This window comes from Phaethon lepturus, unplaced genomic scaffold (assembly GCF_000687285.1).
Source record: "Phaethon lepturus isolate BGI_N335 unplaced genomic scaffold, ASM68728v1 scaffold38524, whole genome shotgun sequence".
In the NCBI taxonomy this organism is placed as follows: domain Eukaryota; kingdom Metazoa; phylum Chordata; class Aves; order Phaethontiformes; family Phaethontidae; genus Phaethon; species Phaethon lepturus.
The window spans coordinates 11,365-32,792 of record NW_010537743.1 but is presented as its reverse complement, the minus strand read 5'-3'; the positions used below and the strand labels follow the sequence as shown (position 1 = coordinate 32,792).

The 21,428-nt window shown below is 36.6% G+C and overlaps 1 protein-coding gene across 1 annotated transcript in view; it reads left to right on the top strand.

Annotated features, from left to right (window-relative positions):
- TTBK2 (tau tubulin kinase 2) overlaps nucleotides 1-21,221 on the top strand; it is a gene marked incomplete at its 5' end in the record, with an annotated part of 32,089 nt that extends 10,868 nt beyond the window's left edge. Inside the window, 3 exons of the mRNA XM_010286577.1 lie at nucleotides 1-519; nucleotides 18,484-19,754; nucleotides 20,753-21,221. The exon at nucleotides 1-519 is cut by the window's left edge and continues 100 nt beyond it. Of these exons, the coding sequence (XP_010284879.1) occupies nucleotides 1-519; nucleotides 18,484-19,754; nucleotides 20,753-21,221 (2,259 nt within the window). The remainder of the gene's footprint in view (nucleotides 520-18,483; nucleotides 19,755-20,752) is intronic.
- Between the last annotated feature and the right edge of the window lie 207 nt (nucleotides 21,222-21,428).

The window sequence follows — 21,428 nt, the reverse complement described above, 5'->3', positions numbered from 1 at the left end:
CCTGCTCCTGTGACTGCCCGCATGGACCATGTTTGGCACTATGATGAAGAGTATCTTCCAGATGCTTCAAAGCCTGTGTCAGCTAGTTCTCCAGAACATGTTGATGGTGTTGTTAGCAATGGATTTGTAGCTGTCAACTTAAGCTCCTGCAGGCAGGAGGTTGATTCTAAGGAATGGGTGATAATAGATAAGGAACGGGACTTGCAGGACTTCAGGACAAACGAGGCTTTAGCGCACAAAACGACTGGAAGTCCCTCAGATGAAGAGCCAGAGGTACTACAAGTTCTAGAGGAGACGCCTGTGGAAGAGCAGGCTAAACAGGGTGGTTGGGCAGGAAACAGCATCCATGCCAAGAACCAAACCTCAGGGGGGGAGTTTGTTCTAGCCATGGAGTGTCATCCTGCTGCTTCTGAACAGCTTACAGATAAATTGGAACTTCTGTCTGGAGCTGCTGGACAGCTTCTTGCAGCCACCCCTACAAGTCCTATGGAAGCTCAAGCAGAAGGAGCACTAACTCCGGTAAGAGAAATGGTTGCTGTTTTATTGAACTTGTCTTTATCCAGATTTATATGAGGAGATAGTAAGGGAAAAGGCAGTGACTAAAATACAGTAGTGTAGCAGAGGTTCCTAGTTTCATCAGTTATGGGACTTGATTCTTGAGGAGTAATCTTCCATATTCTGTTACATGAGTGTTTACATTCTCCCATGGAAGTGGATATTAGTTCTGCAGGTATGATCCACAGAACTGGCCTAATTGAAAAAAAGAAAATCATTTTTTATATCTATCTATATTTATAGATATTGATAGATAGATATGTAGATATTTCTCTATATATAGGTCCTTATTCAGTGGTTCCTAATCAGTGATAGATATTAAAATAAATGTTTATTATATTTGCAGTACATAAACATAAAATTACAGTGAGCATGTAAAACACTATGCTACAATGTTTCATGTGTTTCAGGAAAAGCCTAAATGGATCAAATTAAAAAAAACAAAGTTACTTGCTCTCACCATCATTAGTGTAGTGTTTTCTTTTGGAATTTCCTTTGTTTCTTCGTGTTTCTTCTGAAATTTCTAAGAGTTCTTATACAAACAGCTTGTTGGATTTTATAAATTGTTGCTACTTCTCACTTCCAAGATAATACTGCAATTACTGCTTTTCTCCCAGAGTTTTCTCTTCACCAAGACAGACTGCTTTGCTTCCATTGTATCCTCTTCTGTTTCTCTGTCTTTTCTAATGAATTCTCATTTGCACAGGTTTTGAACATTTACTTTTTTTCTCCTCTGTCACTGATTCTAAACAAAGACTTCTTTGACTTTACTTGAACAGGAAGTAAGATTAATGGTTAAATGATTGGGAATCAGCTCCTGGTTTTATTTCTCCGCTTTTCTCAGTAGATATTGTGTCATCTATGATATAAAGGACGATTCTTTCAAGCTCCTTTGAGCCAAGAAACCTGGCTGTACTTCTCCCTCATGTATCGCCACTTTTTATGAAAGTTACAGCCAGCTCATTAGAAAAAGAAACTTGTCACCGACCACTTATTTATTATAAGGTGTGGACTATCCTTTATGGTGAAAATGAACTACTCAATGTAATTGACTATAGCTATACAGTAAAATTGCAAATACACCTAGATTCTCATAGAATATGCAGCATTTTACCTTTAATACAAGATTATATTTAGCTATCGTACTTTGTGAATTATATAGTTTGTAGAAGATTCATTCTGCATAACTCAAAATACAGGACTGTGTTAAGATTTTTGAGATTTAAGTTGAAATATTAGTTGCATGAAAGTTTTTGATGGGTTAGAAACTTGTAAAGGTGAAAAATTAATGTAAATTGCACAGTTGTTTTCAGTTGTTCCATTTTTATGTTTTAATATTAGTTTTAGTAAAACAGACAAGAAAGAGCAACACTTAGTCCTGTACAAAATACTAATTATCAGGTGTTTTTATTTCAAAAGCCATTAAAAAACAGCTTGCAATTTTGTATGCAAATGCACTATCCCACTTTAAACAAACATGGCTATCTTTTGAGGAAATAGCTATTTTGCTTAAAGCTGAAAGTAGAGTTGATATAAATATCATGTACTGCAGTGCAAGTAATGGATGGTATCTTTATCTGGAGAGGAAGAAGCTTCTGAGCAGGAGAGCAAAAATAGTTATAAACAAAGTCAATTATAAGATTATTGGAAGAACTACTGGTTGAAGTAGACACTGGGGTGAGATTGTATTTTAGTCTGGTTTTTGCAAGTTTTTAGATCATACTCATTATGATCTCAAAAATGGGGGAAATCAATATGGTTTATATTATCCTGGAAGGGCAAGTAGTGCTCTGAGGGCCAGATGAATGGCAGAAAGAAACTTGCTGTTGTGAAGGTGAATCATGTGGAATTTGAAAATATAAACTGAACTGGGAATAAAGAAAACAGAAATTATTTGGCTGATTTAGAAACTGGGAACAGAGTGTGTCTATGCAGTGTGTGTATTCCAACTGTGATGGCAATTTGTGGTAGTCTTCCATCTACTTCATCAGCTGTTGAAAGCCAAACAAAGCCCAGGAGGGGATTCGGGGCGAGTTGTTCATTCTTTCTTTCATTGATGGTATTCCACTTCACAAGAGATACTTAAGTGTTCCTTGAGGTGGGAACTGGAACCTAGCTGTTCTTATAGGTGAGTGTCCTAGTAACTTCACAGGGAGACAGTGTGTGTATATATATGTGTGTGTGTGTATATGCCTTTTCATACAGTAGTTCTCTCTATTCCAGAGTCCTGGTGACCTTAGGGAGCTGATTGGCAGAGTCCTTTTCCTTCTTCTTCAAAGCATTTACCCAACTGAAACTGTTCTTTGAATGTGATCCTTGTTTGTGGACCAAATGTTTTTGTTCTTTAGTAATTTTATTTAGGTAGTGCCTCCTGACCATACAAATAATGGGCAAAGTATTTTACTTTTCTGCTGATTTAATGATATTGCACTAGTTACTAAGAGCAGGCTTAGATCCACAAATACAAGTTTAGGACCATAAATGAAATGACTGAAGTGTTACTAAAAGGGATGAAAAATAGATGTTGACATTATACTAGTGTAATAGTTTAATATAATTTCTGAAACAGTTTACTTATTTGAAATTAGTTTGAAACTCTTGGACATGTCAGTATCCATGGTCATCATGCTTATGAATATACTTCCTATTTGGATTTCTAGTGACCTGCTTCACTATCACTTAAGAGAACATATGGTGAATACTGTTCTTTGAGCTTATTCTGATAGATTTGTTAAATATGGAAGCAATTATTTCAATACTGAGTGAATAAAATAGTTTTTCTGGGTTTTTTGGGGGGGGAGGTGGGTGTTTGTGTGTGTTTTGGGTTTTTTTTTTTTTCTTTTCATTTTTACTTTCATTTCTTTCGGGGCTTTATTGCTCACTACTTAAGTAGTAAGTAGTAGCAAGGACGTTTCTGTATGAGAAACTAAAGGTTCATATACTCACCTGTAATTTTACTTCCTCCTGAAGGAAAGAAATTGCTGGTCTGCAGTCCTTCCATTTGTAGATAAATGTTCTTCCTGAAATTGCGTGTGTATGTGGATTTCCTGTAATTGACGATAATGTAATTTCTTATCAGTTTCACACAGCATCAATATTCTAATAAGAATGTAAAGTTGTAGCAGTTCAGGAAGGAAACCTGAACTCAAAAAATAAGAGAGAAAAATATGTGAGTTATTGGCTTGGGGAGGAGCAATTTTCAGGCATAAAAAATTACAGCAAATTATGCTATCTGTTATGAAAAAAACCTGCAGGTAAGAGAACTAATTGTCATATTATCAGTCGTGGTTTTCCAGTTGTAATACAGATTCTGTGCGCTACCAGCAAATACCAATTTGATGTGGCTTGGTCATGGGCACATCGTCACATTTCTGTTGAACTGTTATGCTTTAATAATGACTTTATGTTGACTTTGGCTACAGGAGGACAGACAGTACCTGATTTGCTGTAATATCTGCTGGCATGAAGTTAATCTGTCAGAAGAATTTGAACTGATCTAGACTAATGGTGAATTTATACTGGTGCAGCACTTTGCATCATACAGCTCTATTTTTTCCCTGGATCTGGTACTAGGAGCCTAAAGCTGGACTTGCTGTGTTGTTGAACCATGGCCTCATTAATTTACAATGTTTGTATTAAATTGCAGTGAACTCCATACAGTGCATGCACAAAACTTTGCAACATGTATTTGTCAAGCAGATATTTCAGCAAAGAAATAATAATGGAGTTGAAGTAATCCAATATGTAACAGCTAATTCCATTTTCATCTTCAGTTTAAATTAAACAACAGTTTGTTCTGGTCAGACTTGGTTGACAACCTAATACCATATGTATATATATATATATGCATGGTTATAGAAGAGGTTTAACTGTGTGAATCTACTTATTTTTATTATTTAGAAATATTGCTGAAATTAGCATTTTGTGCATTGAGATACTATTATGTTTTACTAAAAACCTACTCTTAATTTTCCACTTATTTCTGAGTTCTATGTCGTTTAATTTTCATGTACCTTCTATCCTCAGCTGCTGCTTTAATGAGACACTGGAAATACAGTTTTTTTCCAGTTGAGAGATAGCTATGCATTATGGGAACTGAAGCTTTAGGATTGACACAACTGAAAATGCCTTTTCCTTGGAAACTGAAATGCTTGATAGGTGCTCTATTTCCAAGGAATACAGACTAGAATTGCAAATACTATGGTAGGAAATGGAAAATCACCTTCATGAAACTTGCAAGAAGTTTCCCTATCTCTACTCTTTGTGTGGTTTTGTCTAACTATTATTGGAACAAAGATTTGGAAACTGTATATAGCAATCTCATTTACAGATATTTAGAAGTGTCACCATCTCAGTGCTGGGAAAGGTCTTGCAAAGGATGAGTTGATTTCAGAGTTGTATGTCAAAGTTACAGGTTTTTTTTAGAATCATCTATAACCAATTTGAAAATGTACTTTCTCTAGAATTATTAGTTTGGAACACTTTAACTTTACAGTTCCTGGGTTTTGTGGGGTTTTTTTCCTCTTTTCTAAATGCTTGAGTGATGTAGTTCAAGATGAAGCAATTATTCATGGATTCTCCAGGCCAGTGTATTCTTCTAGTTCAATCCTGTATTTGGGAAATTTCATCAAATTATTTAGTACTAATCTTACTGATTAATCCTGTCAGCTATGGTTCTTAGTATATGCTGCTATAGCTGTAGTTATACAGTCACATTTGTAAAGCCTGCAGTATATGCTAAAAATAGAGTAATCTCAGAAAACAATGTTAGTGCACGGATGTGGTAAGCATTTGCAAGGACCAGTCAACAATCAACTAGTTTGTGTATACAGTGTCCTTGGAACAGACTGTGTTAGTTCATTAAATTTGCCCTAGATTGTTACTGACTGACTGACTGAAGGTAGGAGCCAGCTAGAGAAAGGATGCTCACTTTTCATTTTGATACTGGGATTTTAAAAATTGATGGAAAATGTGAAGATCAGATTTCAGATACCTCTTAAATTACCAGCTTTTAGCCTCTGAGGGAGTTGTGAATATGGTCTTCTAAGAAAATGCATATAGGCAAGATATAAATAAGAATTATTTAAAATATTGATTTTTAAACCTTATTTTCTTCCCCACCATGTTGTTCTCACAGCTCAACTCATCTCATATGCTGCATTTCTCCACTCCAAGAATTTCAAGTCCCATCCTCCGCACCATGAGCCCTATAGCCTATCTGTCCATCCACTCGGACCCTCTGAAAGAGGCTGGTTTACCAAGGAGTCAATCAGCTGAGAGCCACTCCTCTTCCTCCCGCTCAACTGGTCGTAGGCAGCTTCCTGTCATTCCCTCTGGCAACAAGTTCCCCCCTGTCATTTGCATCTCAAAAGCACAACTTCAGCAGGTGAATAAGCCTTGTCTTCATAAAAGTGACTGCATGGTAGCAGTCATCTGCAAAGTTTAAAATTTTTATTTGCTCTGCACAGTCTGGTAGTAGGCATATGCTAGTCATACTGCTCTACACAACATCCTAAAAGATATTTGAAAGATCAAGTTAGGGAATAAGAATGGATTTTGTTCAAGAATAGAGTCAGAAATACTCTCTGAGGAAGATATATTGTCCCACGTATAAGAGGTGTAAAGTTAGAGAGAGGAATACTGAAAAAGCAGTTATGCAGGTTATGATCTGGAGCACCAAGTATCTATGGATGTTCAGGAAGATAGATTCACTTCTTCAGAAGGATTTTTTCTTGAATCAGGTAGGATTATAAAAATCTAGGAAACAGATTTTTGCTTCTTTCAAACCTCTTTTTTTTTTTTTTTTTTTTTAATGTGTTCCTATAATCAGTACCAGGTGGATTTTGAATTTGGAACACACATTAAAATTTGGACTACCTTAAATGATTTTGATGTGAGAAGAAAGGATCTAGAGATAGTGAAATTGCTACTTTGGCAATGAATAATTAATGAGTTGCTCCAGTGCTTGCGGTATAGAAAATGAAGATGGGATTATCAGTGTGATAGCTAATGGAAAATGTCACTAGAGAAAGTGGATTTTTCATAGTTTTATATTTCCAGTTTCATTACAATATGAAAAAGATGAAGGCTTAGAATCATAATTAAAGTTAACCATAATTTGTTTATTAGTCACAAAAATATTGAGATTTGCAAAGCAACATAAGCTTGCGTTGGCTGGTAAAGCAGTATGACATAGCATTAATGCATAAGACCGTAACATATCATCATCATTTTACCATTAATATTTCATTTGGATTATATTTTGTGTTGCCTTTTATTTCCAATGTATTTTTCAGTATCAATATTTCGATGTGAAAGACTTTTTTTTTTTTCCAGTGAAGCATGCACAGGAGTATTGATATTAAAAGTAATCCATCAACATTAGCTTCTTTCAGACTTCCATAGGATCAGTGATGAGTGATAACAAGGCAAACAAAGTAGCTGTTGTACCTAAGTCAGCATTTTGTTTGTTAACCCAAAAAGCAGTGATTTTTTTTTTTTTTTCCCCCTGCAACTCCTGGCTACTTTTTATCTGCATATAAAAAAATAGTTCTGTGCTCAATGTACAGAAATGGACAAACAGTAGCTCCCAGATGTTCGTTACTGTGAACTTCATGAGGTACCAAAATACCACATTCTTTGTGATTACTGATGTATTGACTAGGGAAAAGGACTTAGGAGAAATTAACTCATTAGAAGTTAAGCTTCAGTATTTTTCAGGATCAGTTTGTATCCCAGGATGCAAAATGACCTATTTTTTTTTTCCTGTGTATCTACGATTCGGATTTTCCAATCCGAATGTATTGCAGGTATAATTAGCAAACTGGTAACAATACTCAAAGAAAGTAGGTTGGCACAGAGGGTCTTCTCTGGTGTCCTTAGTACCCAACGAATGAATACAGCTGCAACATCCATAGGGGCTGCAAAGCGATATACTTTCCTGTCATGTGAAAAAGAATTAGTATAGTGTCAGGTGCTGCTACTGAGTGGAGTGAGGATTATTATGTAGCATTCTCAGCCTCTTCTTTCTTTTTTACCTGGTAAGTCCATGACTGCTGTGTTCCCTTTCAAGCTGTGATTTTGAAAGTCCTGACTGTTGAGAATTTAACTTCCAGTTTTTCATTTTCTATGGAAACTACAAGCACATGGTTCTTTAGTTCATTCTAACAATGAAGGCCTCATGTACTTTATGGCTCACTGAAGAACTGAAATACTTTTGCAAGCCCTTCTCTCTTCTACAGTGCAGAAATGTTAAGTACTTAGCAAGCCAGAAGTTCCAGCAGCGTGAAAGATGAATATGCATGTTAATAACCTAAAGCTTTTCTGCAGTTAAATATTAAAAATAATTTTAATGTCATTCTATATTATTCTGTATAAATATTTGGTCCTGAATATATTTTTGTGTATTTCCTGCTGTTCGCAATTTGGTTCAGCGTTCATAACTAATGAATTGCAGAAATGGGGGCTTTGTGCTGTGGAATTTATTTTTACATATTAAAAAATAAAAAGTGATACATTTGTTCCTGAAATGAAGGGAAAGGATTTTCTTTCCTGGTTGTTTATGAGTGAGGGTTCAGGAACTGTAACCCACCTTCCTCTAGTTCGACATCAGACAGAGTAGGCAATGAAATTTCTGTATATTCTCTGCTCACTAATGCAGAGAGGGTATAGGATGTAGGCCTACCTTTGTTTGACAAAGAGAACTCCGCTCTTGCCATAGATATATTATGGAAGAGAACTGGAGTGTTTTGGTTCAACTCTCCTTACTTATTCAACCTGCAGCCTAAAGAGAGAGTTGGCAGCATTAGAACTGGCAAAAAACAGAATTAATTCTTTGACTGTAGTTGAATGTGAAGAGTGGGACCGAGTGCTATTAGCATCCTTTTCCTCTATAGCATGGTCAAATTGTATAGCAAAGCTTCCTGAAACATAACCTTTTTGTTTCTTTCTGCGAATTTTTCAGCCAGATAAGTTCTCTGAACTCTGCCCATTAGAGGACTGTATAAAGTGTTGTGTGAGGTCAATGGAAAAGGTGATGTGAGTGCAACAACTACTGGCCAGGACTGTGTATGAATGGATTGCTTAGGTAGACATGTGCTAAATGTGTAAACGTGTCTTGAGAAATAGTCAAAATCAGTGACCTCAGATTTTTGATCTGTATGGTTTCTCAGCTCTAGTTCTTTAATAAGATAGTGAACACCTCTTCTAGCCATGGCAGCCATCTAGAATACTTCTAAACTGGCTGCTATACAGTAAGATTCAGTCCTTAACAAAGCTGGATTGCAGTTTTGTATGTCATTCTGGTGTATTTTCATTTTTTTGATGTGCTTAATGAGACATGTACAAGAGGGCTAATTTTAATTTAATTATTTTGTGGTTATTCATTGTGTTAGGGAAGGATAATCTGTGTGTCTCAGGTTAAGCAAATGGAATTAGTTGGCACTTACAGAAATATTTTCTCTTATGTCTTAATTTTCCTCAATCTACCTTATTGCAACATTTTAAAATTTATTTTATAGTCGTATTATTAGTTACAAAGTGCTCTTAAATCTTTCCACACAAGATGCTATGGAAATGCAAACCATCATACTCATATTAATAACAAAGATGAGAAATAATAAACTGATCTGAGTTGAAAAATGTACCTTAATTTTTAAGCATCTCACTGGAATTGAGGGACCTATGGAGGAATAAGGTAAGAATTCTTGACATGTTCAAGGGATATTGAGAGAAAGAATGCATACTCCTTATAGTTGTCATTTTATTTTGGATGTTTTAGGTTTATGACCAGGAGTGCACGTAGATGTTGTAAATCTTGCCATTTTTTATGAACTAATTTTGGCAGGTTTCACGAATCTGCAATAGCAAGAGATGAATGGTTACCTTGGTTTTCACATTTAACAATCCCTTTTATAACCACAAATAAACAAACAAAACCCCAAAGATGCTTCTCTCTTGTTATGGTGTTCTTTTAAAATTATTTTTAATTTGTCAGTGGCATTAACTTGAAGTTGTCATGTGCATTAGGATTGCCTTAGAACTCAGCTAGTTAAAACTCTGGTTTATCATTGTACCTATCCATTAAAAATGTCAGGAATTGATATATTTGTCCAAAATTCTCTTCAGAATTTCAGTTTCAAGACATGCTACATTATCAAATAGATGTGTCCTGGAAGGAAAAGAGGGAAAAGCTTTTCTCTGTTCAGTGAGTCTGTTTAGGTTTTTTTACCACTGCCATGGTTAAAGTTGGCTGTAGCAAAAAGGGTTGATTTCAGGGTTTACAGAATTGTTATGTCCCCTTGTTCCCTATCCTGGTGCACACTATATTGAGTCAGCATGAGTTTTAACTTAGGTTTTTCCCAAGAGGCTAGTGATACTGTTTACAACATTGGTTTTAATCAAGGTAGAAATTTCAAGGAGTTCCAGCTTATAGCCACTGGAACTATTTCATACACAGTAGATGTGATTTTGTTAAGTAGGGAAAATTTGCAGAAGTTATACCATCTCATTCATGACAGGGTAACTGTTAATAACTGTTAATTTTTCAATACATTTTAGCCTGGAAATTAAGTTGCTGTCATGTTACAGCTTTCACTCATCGTCAGTGAAAGTAAGTGTTTGATAATGCTTATGAGATTCAAAGGCAAGCTCAGATTCAGAATTCTTACTGTTTTCAGTTGTTACTGTTAGGTTCTTGAAAGGCAATCTACATCTGATCACTGTTACAGTGTCATCATTTTCTTCATTAGTAGGTTTCTCTGGAGTATGTCAGTTTTTCATACAACACCACATAGGATGGGGAATATCAGGAAGAATTTTTTAGAAGAAAAAAAGAGGATGTCTGGAAGACACATAAGCTCACGGGTTACTCCTGGTCTTTTAAGCAACTGGATTTTATACTGATAATGATGTTTTTTGAACAATTTTCATCTACACACTCTTTTTCTAATGCAAACAAGTAAAGAGTTTTATTTGTTGCTTTTCTCCAAGTGGCAGAGGCAATTGGTTGATACATAGAAATCTAAATGCTGCCTCCAAGGCTTCTAGGGTCTTTTGTCTGAAGGAGAGAAATTCTTCAGACGTGCTTTTTTCACATCTGCCTTTGGTGTAAAGAAGAATTAAAAATAACAGCATGTTAGGTTAGCTGTGCTTTCAATGGAAATTTTCCAAGCTGTAAATTAAGAAATTAACAGATGAGGACAAGCAGCCAGTATGAACCTCTTAATTTTTTTCAAATACTGTTTTGCCTGTAGAGAATACATCCATTTTTAGTAACAGAACCCTCTTGGCCATTCTCCTTCTGCAGGTTTCTCTATAAGAAGCAGCAGAAAAGTCATAGTGAAGGTCAGGACAGTAAATTAGCCTTGGTAATAGTGTCCACATACGCTGAAATGTAGGAAAAAAACCCTTTAAAAAGCTATCAGTTGTTTTTAATGTTCATGTTTTCCAGAATCCACAGTACTTTTAAGATTCTCAAAATTTGTAACCACGTGGTTCATCTATTGTCTGTCCTTGAAGTGGTAATTTTATTTTGTTTTTTTTTAAATTATTTTTTAAATGCCAATCTTATCCCAAACATACGTGATTTAGTACATTTTTCTATCATCATGATTTCATTAGCATAGAATAAGTAAAGATGTTTCAGGAAAGCTAAATGGTCTGTGGGATTTCCCATGGAGAGCTGGTCAACTCTGGTGTCAACAATTGTTTCCATGATGACAATTCACACAGTAATCCTCTTGAAATAAATAGGTGGTTACAATTCAGAGCATAATGCCCAAGGACTAATGATTACTTCTAATGTAATTAAGGTATAATTGATCTCATTAATATAATAAATACTGTATATATAATTGCAGATATTATATATATTATCAGCCATAAGATAATCTTTAAATAAGAAATATTTATCTATTAAAATCTTTTGTCTGCTATCATTGAAATCACATATGATACTAGTCTAATTAGAATTACAGGAAAAAAATTTCTTTATTTGGTGTTTGTGAATCTATCAGCATGTTAGCATTTTCTCCTGGTTAGATAGATCTGTCATATGGAAGGAAGAGAGAACTTTTTAAAACAGGGAAGATAGGGGAAACCACTAAAATTTTAGGAGAAGCATTAAGTGGAGGTCTAGTATTTCTAAGCTACCACTATGTAATTTTGAAAAACTGGTTCAGTTTAAAATGATTATTAAAATTTGTAGTATTTGGCAATTCTACACTATTGCTCTACATGAACCACAGGTAGATGTGTTTACTTATTACCTAGCTACAAATGTATAGCTGCTCTGACTGCCTTCAGGTGACTTCTAAACACAGAACATAATGTATGTAAAGAGCTCAGAAATTGGCTAAAGTGACGCTACCTTATTGATATATCCAATCTTAATAATACCAGGCTAGCAACCAAAGCAGAATCAGACCAAACTGATAGTGCCCTTGTAAGTATTGTTAAGGAGCTTAAGCACTTTGGTGGCAATGTGTATTATACTGTAGATCCCTTGAGTGCTTGGATGGAATTAGCTGTGTTGTAACTGCTTCATGCAGCTGTGCTTTACATTTATCATCACTCCTGTTCACAGAGGCAAAATGATCATAGAATGACAGAATCATTAAGGTTGGAAAAGACCTCTAAGATCACCAAGTCCAACCGTCAACCCAACACCACCATGCCCACTAAACCATGTCCCAAAGTGCCATGTCTAGCACATTTTTTTAATGCCTCCAGTGATGATGACTGCACCACCTCCCTGGGCACCCTGTTCCAATGCTTGAATGATGTAACAAAATGGGCTGCCAAAAGTTTTCGGTATTTTGTTTTTAAAAGATGAGCTGGATTCTAATCACATCTTTGTGTCTGCAAACTTTGCGACTATAAAACCTTGTGTGCAGAGGAGAGAATATATAAAAAAACATTGTAAGAAAAGAGAAAAACCTTTAGTATAGGTAAGACTCCTATGTCTAGGTCTGTCTTCTCTAGAGGATATCTATTAAGCATGCTTATAAGGAAACTGAAAGCAGCTAGTTCTTTATGTGAATTACAGCTACTGTTGGTGGTAGCGCACTGTGAGCATTAGAAAACCCACAATGCTTTCAAACAGATCCTGACAATTCAGAGGAGAGATTTCAAGAAAATTTTAATCTGGATTTCAAGTTTGAAAATTAAATTTTATGCGTACAGTAATTCTAATCCTTCTGAAATTAGAATTTGTATTAAAATTATCCTTGTATGGTTTCATCAGTTCTTCTGGTATGTTTGATTCATCCATAGAAATTTTATTGCTCTCAGATTTCCTCCCTTATGAGCCTAACACAAATGTGGGCAACATGTGCAAATATAGGGCCAATCTTATAACTGGATAGAACTGAATTTAATTTATTACAATATACAAGTGGATGGATTCATTGTCTGACTGGAAGATCAGAAGTCAGGAAGACTCAATTTTGTTTTTTTTTTTTTTTAATGTGCTGTTGGAGCTTTTTTTTTTTTAGTGTTGCTGTTTGAATATGAAAGTTACTTTTACCTGTACAAAAAATAAAAAATATAGTGTATATAGCAAAACTGAAGCATAAGTATAGCACAGCAATGCTTACATCATTATGAGCTATGATAATAATGGCTGTGAAATTAAGCCATGATTAATAAGCCTTAAAGAAAGACCGTACACCCAGATGTGTATGTTCTTTATACTCAGAAGATACCTTTCACATTAGGGAATATGAAAACACAGTTGTCTTGTACATTCCCAGCTCTGCATCTGTATTCCATCGTCTTCCCGTTTCTTGAAATCTCCATATGAAACGATGGAAAAATTAGCATTATAGAATAGCAGAAAGAATATGTCTGAAGAGCTGTGGAGAGCTACACGCTCCGCTTTCTCAGATAGATGTAAGTAAGCCTTCATATGTTACTTCTCTTTAGTTTAGGATTGTCATGTGTGAATTTTTAACAACAGAAGGTAGTATCCTGGGGACCACCAGTTCCTACAAATGCCTGCAACGCTTGCAGTACTATATATATAGAACTCTTGAAGGGGATTCAGTCTCAAAACTTATAATCATCTCTGGTCTTATGTTCCATAACAGCATGGATTACAGACATACATTTCTCCTGTTTATTCCCATATTAGTCTATCTGGAAATAGCCAGTGTGGTTTAGCAAATCTATAATTATGTTTAACTTCTTCTCTGCTGTATATTTAATCTGGGAAGGAAATGTAAGGGGTACAAAGGATTAGAATCTAAAAAGTCTGTAGGAATGATAGGAGTAGTTAGGGAGGATTTTGAAAAGTAGGAGGGCTGTTCTGAACAGTAAGCTAGCTGAGTTGTCTACAGGGATGTAAACCCAGCAGTGGTGTATTCATATGAGAACAACACTAGCAGTAAATTACAGGACACACCATTTACGCTTTCATACTAACTGCAGCTCAGATTTCTTTGCAGAGGCATATAGTTGTGCAAGGAAATAGAAATTAAGTGACATAAGCAAAGAAAAAAATCATGAAGTAAGAGGAAGCGGGTGAACTGGAAAGATTCAGGGAGGTTGGTTGGTATTGCAGAAGTTGCAGACTCATACTAACACTGGTCATATTCCTAGCAGGTAATAGAGAGCTAACAATAGATGAAGAGGAGAAGCAGGGAAAAAAGAAAAGATACATGAGGTTTGTTCTTATAGATACACAAAGGTAGGAAAGAAGTTCTGAAGAGTAAACTGATTAGATAAAGTGTTTTCAGAATGCCAAGCAATATGATAATGGCTTATTAATGTGAGAAGTTACAAAATAGTGACAGGATTAGATGAACAACAGATCTGTACACAGTGCTTCTGAGAGGCCTGAGTGTCCTCATGGCACTCTGACGTGCTTGCAGAAGTAGCAGACAGCATGAGTGGAGGGAAGAAGCTATTTCTGAGAGGTCAGATGTTTACCTGCTGGTATTGTAAAATAATCCATATTCCCACCTTTAGATCTTTCAGATTTAACAACTTTGCTGACCAAAACTCAGTATTTTACACCTCTGCAATTTGCTGTATATGTTCACAGAGGATTTCATCCAAGCATATCACTTGCTATTGCAGCCTGTCAAAGGTTTAAAGGGAGGAAGGTTTGTCAGAGGTCATAAAGGCTGTCCAAGAGATATTTATGTTGTTGATGTTGTTTTGTTCTTTTTCCTTCTTAACATCCCACTCACCAGCTTGTAAAGTTTCTTGAAGAAAATGCAGTCTAATTTCTCATCTTGGTCAAGTGCTAATTTGAGAAATCAGAAAGATGTTAAGAAATTATTTAGGAAAGGCCAAAGGATTCAAGAACGTGGTGGTAATAATTTCATTCAGATATTTCAGAGTGAAAGGAGAACCTCAAATTTATTGTTCCATATATTCTCTCAGCCATTTTCAGTAAGCTGCTGTTTAAGTACAGGAATTGCGATAATGGGGTAGATAAGGTTATCACATGATCATATAGGGGTTAAATCTGGGTTGGTCAAGATAGACCTGAAAGGCAAGGAAATTCTTTCTCCAGATGTGGCAAAGAATATTTGTTGAAGTCTGTTGAAAAATGTAAATAGATTTCAGATCAGAGCTGGTTTCACCTAACAGAATTGACACATGAGCGAGAGGTCACAAGGAAAAGAGAGTTTCCATGTAAACGTATTTCAGCAAAGGAGGATTTAAATGCAATTGTATTCTTGAAGTGTACCAAGAAGATAAATATCCTCCTAAAAGCAAATAACTAAGGTAGTCTTACCTCTGAAAATTGAGAGGACACCAGAACCATTCTATTCCAAGGGAAGTCATCCTTCTTCAGATTTGTGGAAGACAACTCTTGTTTTTTTGATTCCTGGGTTATTTGAATTGGCAACCAGACTAGTCCATCAAGTGAAAAGTTTGGAAAAGGAAATATTTTCCCAGATTTCCTTACTTTGGAGACTCTGTCTGCAGCCTTGGAGAACAAGGTATTGAAACAAGCTAGAGACAGAGCTGAGTGGACCACAAATGCCCAAGTGATCTCTCTAAAATCTGAACCTGCCTTTCCAAGGACAATATTGCATTAAAATTTCTTGAACCCATTTTTACCCAACTTGTAGCTGAGAAATTCTAAGAGATATGATAATTTTTGTGTGACAGGCCAAAATATGTCCCTCTGTCATATGAAAATGAGTCCTTCAATCTAAGATACCTGGAGATGTGTTGCGTCAGAGCAACTTCCTAGACATGTCTGGAAACCTACAGAATAGCTGCCCTGTTTCCTAGACTTTTTTTCTGATTTTTTTTTTTTCTCAGTGTCATCCCTTTTCCTTTCTGTGCAGCATTCTTGCTAAACTATTTTTATTCAACACTCAAGATTTAGGCCCTAATTGACCTAATCATGGAAAGGTACTTTTTAAAAAAAAAAAAAAAAAAAAATCTACTTCCTCTGTTCTTTCTGTAGCTGAATGGATCTGCTTGGATTCTTTCACAAGAAAGCTTTTGAAGTAAGAAAGAATTCTCTAACTCCAAAGGGAAGTAGTTTTTCTTTCCGAGGAAAGAACCCAAACTGAGAGTAAGAGGAGATGAGGAAATCTGTTTTGCCGTAACTAAGTAACTTCAGTTTGTTTCTCAATGTACTTTTTTAATTCAGCAAACATGAAAGGACTGTATTGGCCCAAACTTGAAAACAAATTATAGGGGAGACAAAAAGGTCTCAGTGGGGTTGTTTTTTTTTTTTTCTTCTGTTTTGGGTTTTTTCTTTCCTCAACTATATTTATTCAAAATAAATCTCAACTTGGAGAAGATGCTACAGACAGCTTAGGTCTACTTGGAAAAACAAGAGTTCGATTATCTTACATTTCTGCTCTTCCTCCTCTGGTGAAAAATACCTCTTTCTGTAGTCTAATAGCTAATCCTACTTATAAAACTAAGAAAATACTTTTTTCCAAATTTTATTCCAAATTTCTCAAAAATGTGATTCCACATTTTTAGGTTAAGATCTAAAAAACTGCATTAGGTAAATTAGAGAGGTTCAGAATACATCTTATAGATAGAAACAATTTCTTTAACATAAATAATTGTCCTTTCTTTAATTCAGTTTTATGCCTGCGATTTTTGTTTCATGTTTTGTTCTAGTGAACTGTTTATAATATCAGTTGAAGGTTTGTGTTTCATGGTGGTAAATGTGCACCCATAATGATGGAAATTTTGTTATACAGGACTTTGAAGAAAATGCACACACACAAAAAAAGAAATTAGCAAGAATTTCAATGAAACTATTATACTCTCATGGGAAATCTGAGTATATCTCTTTCACTGTCAATCCTCAGTTCTTATTTTGGAGACTTGTTCTATAATTTTAAAGTTTGAGTACACAGTATAAATTGTTACGGATCCTGACAGATGAGCTTGGTTTCCACCACCCAGTAGTACCAATATACTAGCTCTTGCAAAAGCCCATTAAGCTCAGCAGCATGTATAATTTCTGCAACAAGATCAAGTGAAATCCATCTTGTAACAGCAGAATCCTGGCAACACTAGAAACAGGCTACCACTAGTTGTCTCTTCTACCTCTTGTGCATCAAGAATGTCTTTATGTCCAAACCCAGACTCCCGTGTTCCATTGTCTGATGAGTATTACAAACTGAAACTGTGTCAGATTCATGAGGCTAAAGAATACAAGGAAAAAAGGAGATGAACTCTCTGTCCATGTCAGGAAAGACATAACGGTAGCTCCTTGATTTTTTTTTTTTTAAACTGTTTATACATTTTAGCAAATTACTCAATCCAATATGTATAAACCAGAATCTAGGACTTCTCTTTACATGAGAGTGTGGCCATAGAGGTAAAACTCCTCTCACTTTTGTGTGTGCTCCCTGCACCCTCTGACCTCATGACTCTTGCATTTCTGTCTGTGCAGTGGCCTGACTTCAGTGGGAATGGTGAGAAGCAACTCCATTCTGGTTTTGTCCATACTTGATGGGAACTGGGGGAAGTGGGCTTATGTCCCTCAGGTGGGGAGAGACATGAATAAAGGTTTCCCATTTCCTGGACATGTGCTGTGCTTAACAGTTAAGCTATGTACAAGAGGCAGCACTCATCATAATCAGCTGTTTTTCAAAGGGACTCTGACGCAATACTATATATAGGTTTTAGGAGTTATTTTTGTTCAACACTCAAGATTTGGGCACTAATTGACCTAATCATGGAAAAGTGCTATTAAAAAAAAAATCTACTTCCTCTGTTCTTTCTGTACCTATTGGATTAGGCCAGTTCGGGTATTTAGATGTGTGAATATTTAGTTTGTGAATCTTTTAATGACCTTAGGTAAGGAGTTATCCTAACCAGGTTGCTTAGTTAAAATAAGGCATAATATTCTACAGGAAGTTTGGGTACTCGGCAAAGTTTTTCTGGACAAAAATGTAGGTATTATGGGTATGGAGGTATTTAATTAGGTAAATAAAGTTTTGTATTAATTGCTTTTGTTTACAAAGTATCTAAATTCTGCCTAAATTTAAATTTAAGTTGATTCCTGAATCTGGACCTCACTTTTCTTTGTCTTCTGTACTTGTCTAAAAATATTGTTGTGTACTTGTTACAGATTTTACATTTATATAAAACTTATTCTAAGAGTATTCAAATTAATGTAAAATAAATCAGAAGCCTGCCTGTTAGGCTGGATCTCATTTCCAGGAGGTTTACTTGGTAACTGCAACATTTTCCACTGAGATTATGTTTGTTTTAACCTGTTACACATTTCTGTCTTGGGATGACAGAGTATTTTTTTAAAATTATCTAGATGTAAATTATGAAGTTAGGTATTATTTGAACATTGTGATTCATAGGAATCATTATGTAACATATCTTGAAGATATGGAATTAAAAATGTTATTTAGAGAACGTTATCTGTATAACAGTCCTGAGTTTCTCACCTTTTCCTTCTCTAATTTTCCTATGCAGGTAACAATACCCAGACCTTCAGTGGCATCCACACAGTCTGCTTCGGAGAGCTTTCATTATGGCCACCAGCTAGAGAAAAGAGAGCAGGATGCTCAGTCTATGGAACACACCGTGGAACTTTCCTCTCCAAAGGAGAGCTTGCCAGGTTTGGCTGTGACAGAAGATGTACTTCCAGCTAGTGCCAGCAGACCAGATTTGGTACTTAATATCAGCCAAGAGGTGCTTGACAGGGAAGGACTTGTCAAAGAATGTGTCAACGTCCCAGACTGTGGCCAAAAGAACCTACCTGAACAACATAGTGGGATACAGGAAGAGAAAGAACTTGAAAATATTCCTGTAGAGGAGGCTGAAGAAGAAGGGCTTCCAATGGTTTCTGAGGATGCCATTGAAATGCTAAGCAAAGAACAGAATTCTTTGCCAGGAAACTCAAAATCTGCAGAGGAAGAACCTTTAGTGAATACTGAAGCTGCTGCAGAATCAAAGCCAAGGCCCATCAGCTTGGTGCCAAATCAAGATGAGGTTCTGAAGTTGACAGCACCTAAAACATCAGAATTTTCTCCCTCAAGACTTACGAAACCACATGTTAATAGACAGGCAAGCAAAATAGCACCAGTTCAGGAAAATGGTTTTCATTCTAATAAGGAGGAAGTCCATATCCAAGACTTGAAATGCCACCAAGTGGCCCTTACTACTTTTTTGCACCAGGAGGACAAAAAAGAGAAAAATGCTCCCAGAAATGGCGAGTTATTCCATTGCGTTTCAGAAAATGAGAATTCTCATCGATCTAAGAAGGACTTAGTTAAATCTCCTTTTGTATTCAGGCAGAGCCGAATCCCAGTTTTAGCACAAGAGATAGAATCAACGTCAGAGTCCTCTTCTCCTGTTTCAGCAAAGGAAAAGCTTCTTCTAAAAAAGGCCCATCAGACAGACTTGGTCAAACTACTTATGGAAAAGAGACAACTCAAATCTTTCCTTGGTGACCTCTCAAGTGCCTCTGATAAGTCACTGGAGGAAAAAATGGCTGCAACTCCAGTACCATTTTCTGAGGATGATGTCCTATCCTCATTTTCTAGGTTGACACTGGACTCTCATTTCAGCAAGCAGATGGAAGATAGTTCTGTGTCTCCAAGCAGCCCTCAGTCCAGAAAAAGCAAGATTCCAAGGCCAGTGTCCTGGGCAACTACTGATCAAGTCAACAGTTCAAGTTCAGCTCAGTTCTTTCCTCGGCCGCCACCAGGAAAACCACCTACTAGACCTGGGGTAGAAGCTAGGTAATGCAGAGAAAACAGAAATAGGTTTTCAGGTTGAAAATGGATTTGAGCTAGACTGCAGTAACTATGCAGCATGTAATCCTGTAGAAGTTCCATCCTTTAACTAATTTTAAAAAAATGCTGGGCTTCAATTCTCTGAGAAATCTTACGTTGTTGGAGAATGAATGAGGAGAGGCTGTTACACAAGAATGAGCCTGCTTCACCGTTATACCATATACATCAACAGACATCTGTTCAATATTTTGAAACCTGTCAAGCTACAACTAAATCTTTATACTTTTTTTTTGAAGTGGGGTCACTTTTCCAGAACTGTTCATTATTCACAAACCTAGAGAAATCAATAGGATCTGTCATATCCAGCCCCTTTGAAAATTAAACTATTCTTGTTGTAGACATTTCAAGTACTCGGTTTGGACATTCCAGCCATCAGTATTGAGTGAGCTAGTTAGCTATGCTCAGATCATGGAGAAGTAAAAACAACTAATTAAACGAGAGCAGAGTGAATGCTAGAAGCCCCCCTTTGCCAATTCTATATACAGACAACCACATCTAGTTTCTTCAGTGCCTACATTACCAGGATAAGGAGCATATTGATACAGGAGTCCAAAATCCTCTGAAGGAAGTTGTGGTGTGCCTTGTCGTCCCTTAAAATTGTGTATAGGAGTATATTGATGGTGTGCAGGAATGGATGTACCCCTCTGAAACAGAGGTGATAAGCACTGCTCTTTGGTACACTTCTTCCAGCACCACCGGGAAATTTCAGTTAAACACTTAGGCTGTTTCTGGGAGTGAGTTTATGGAAATACAAATACTGTGTTGATTTGAACAACACAGAAGCCAAAGCGTAGATCCAAACACTCTACCTTATAGGAAAGTTCAGCTCCAGATGTCTGTTCTGCAATGTAAGCTCATCCCTAGTTTCCCATGATACTGTGTTTCTGTATGAAATTTAGTGAGTAGATGGGAACGGAAATAATCTTTCTTCGTTTCTTCTTAAGGTTACGCAGATACAGAGTCCTAGGGAGTAGCAGCTCGGACTCAGATCTTATCTCTCGTCTGGCTCAAATCCTGCAGAATGGATCTCAAAGACCGAGGAGCTCTACCCAGTGTAAGAGTCCAGGATCTCCACATAGTCCAAAAACACCACCCAAAAGCCCCGTCATCCCTCGACGCAGTCCCAGTGCCTCCCCTAGGAGCTCTTCTTTACCCCGTACTGCCAGTTCTTCTCCGTCCCGGGCTGGGAGACCCCATCATGATCAGAGGAGTTCATCCCCACATCTTGGGAGGAGTAAATCACCTCCTAGCCATTCAGGCTCCTCATCTTCTAGGAGGTCCTGCCAACAAGAGCACTGCTGCAACAAACCAAGCAAGAATGGTCTGAAAGGATCTGGCAGTTCCTTCCACCATTCCCCAAACACTAAGACTCCCACAGGAAAGAGCAAATCAACCACTAAGCTTAGCAGATAGGAACTGGGCCTTGACAGGTATAAAGCCTCCTCCCAAATCTGATGCATGTTGTGTCTGTGTACTGTGTACTTAAAAAAAATAATCAAAAAAAGTATATTAAAAAAATGGTGTTGAATCCGCGCTTTTTAAAGGAAGTAAGCATCATAAACTATTCATGAGAAAGCATACTGTGTAAATAAGTGGCCAGGCATTGCCTACGAGCAGGCA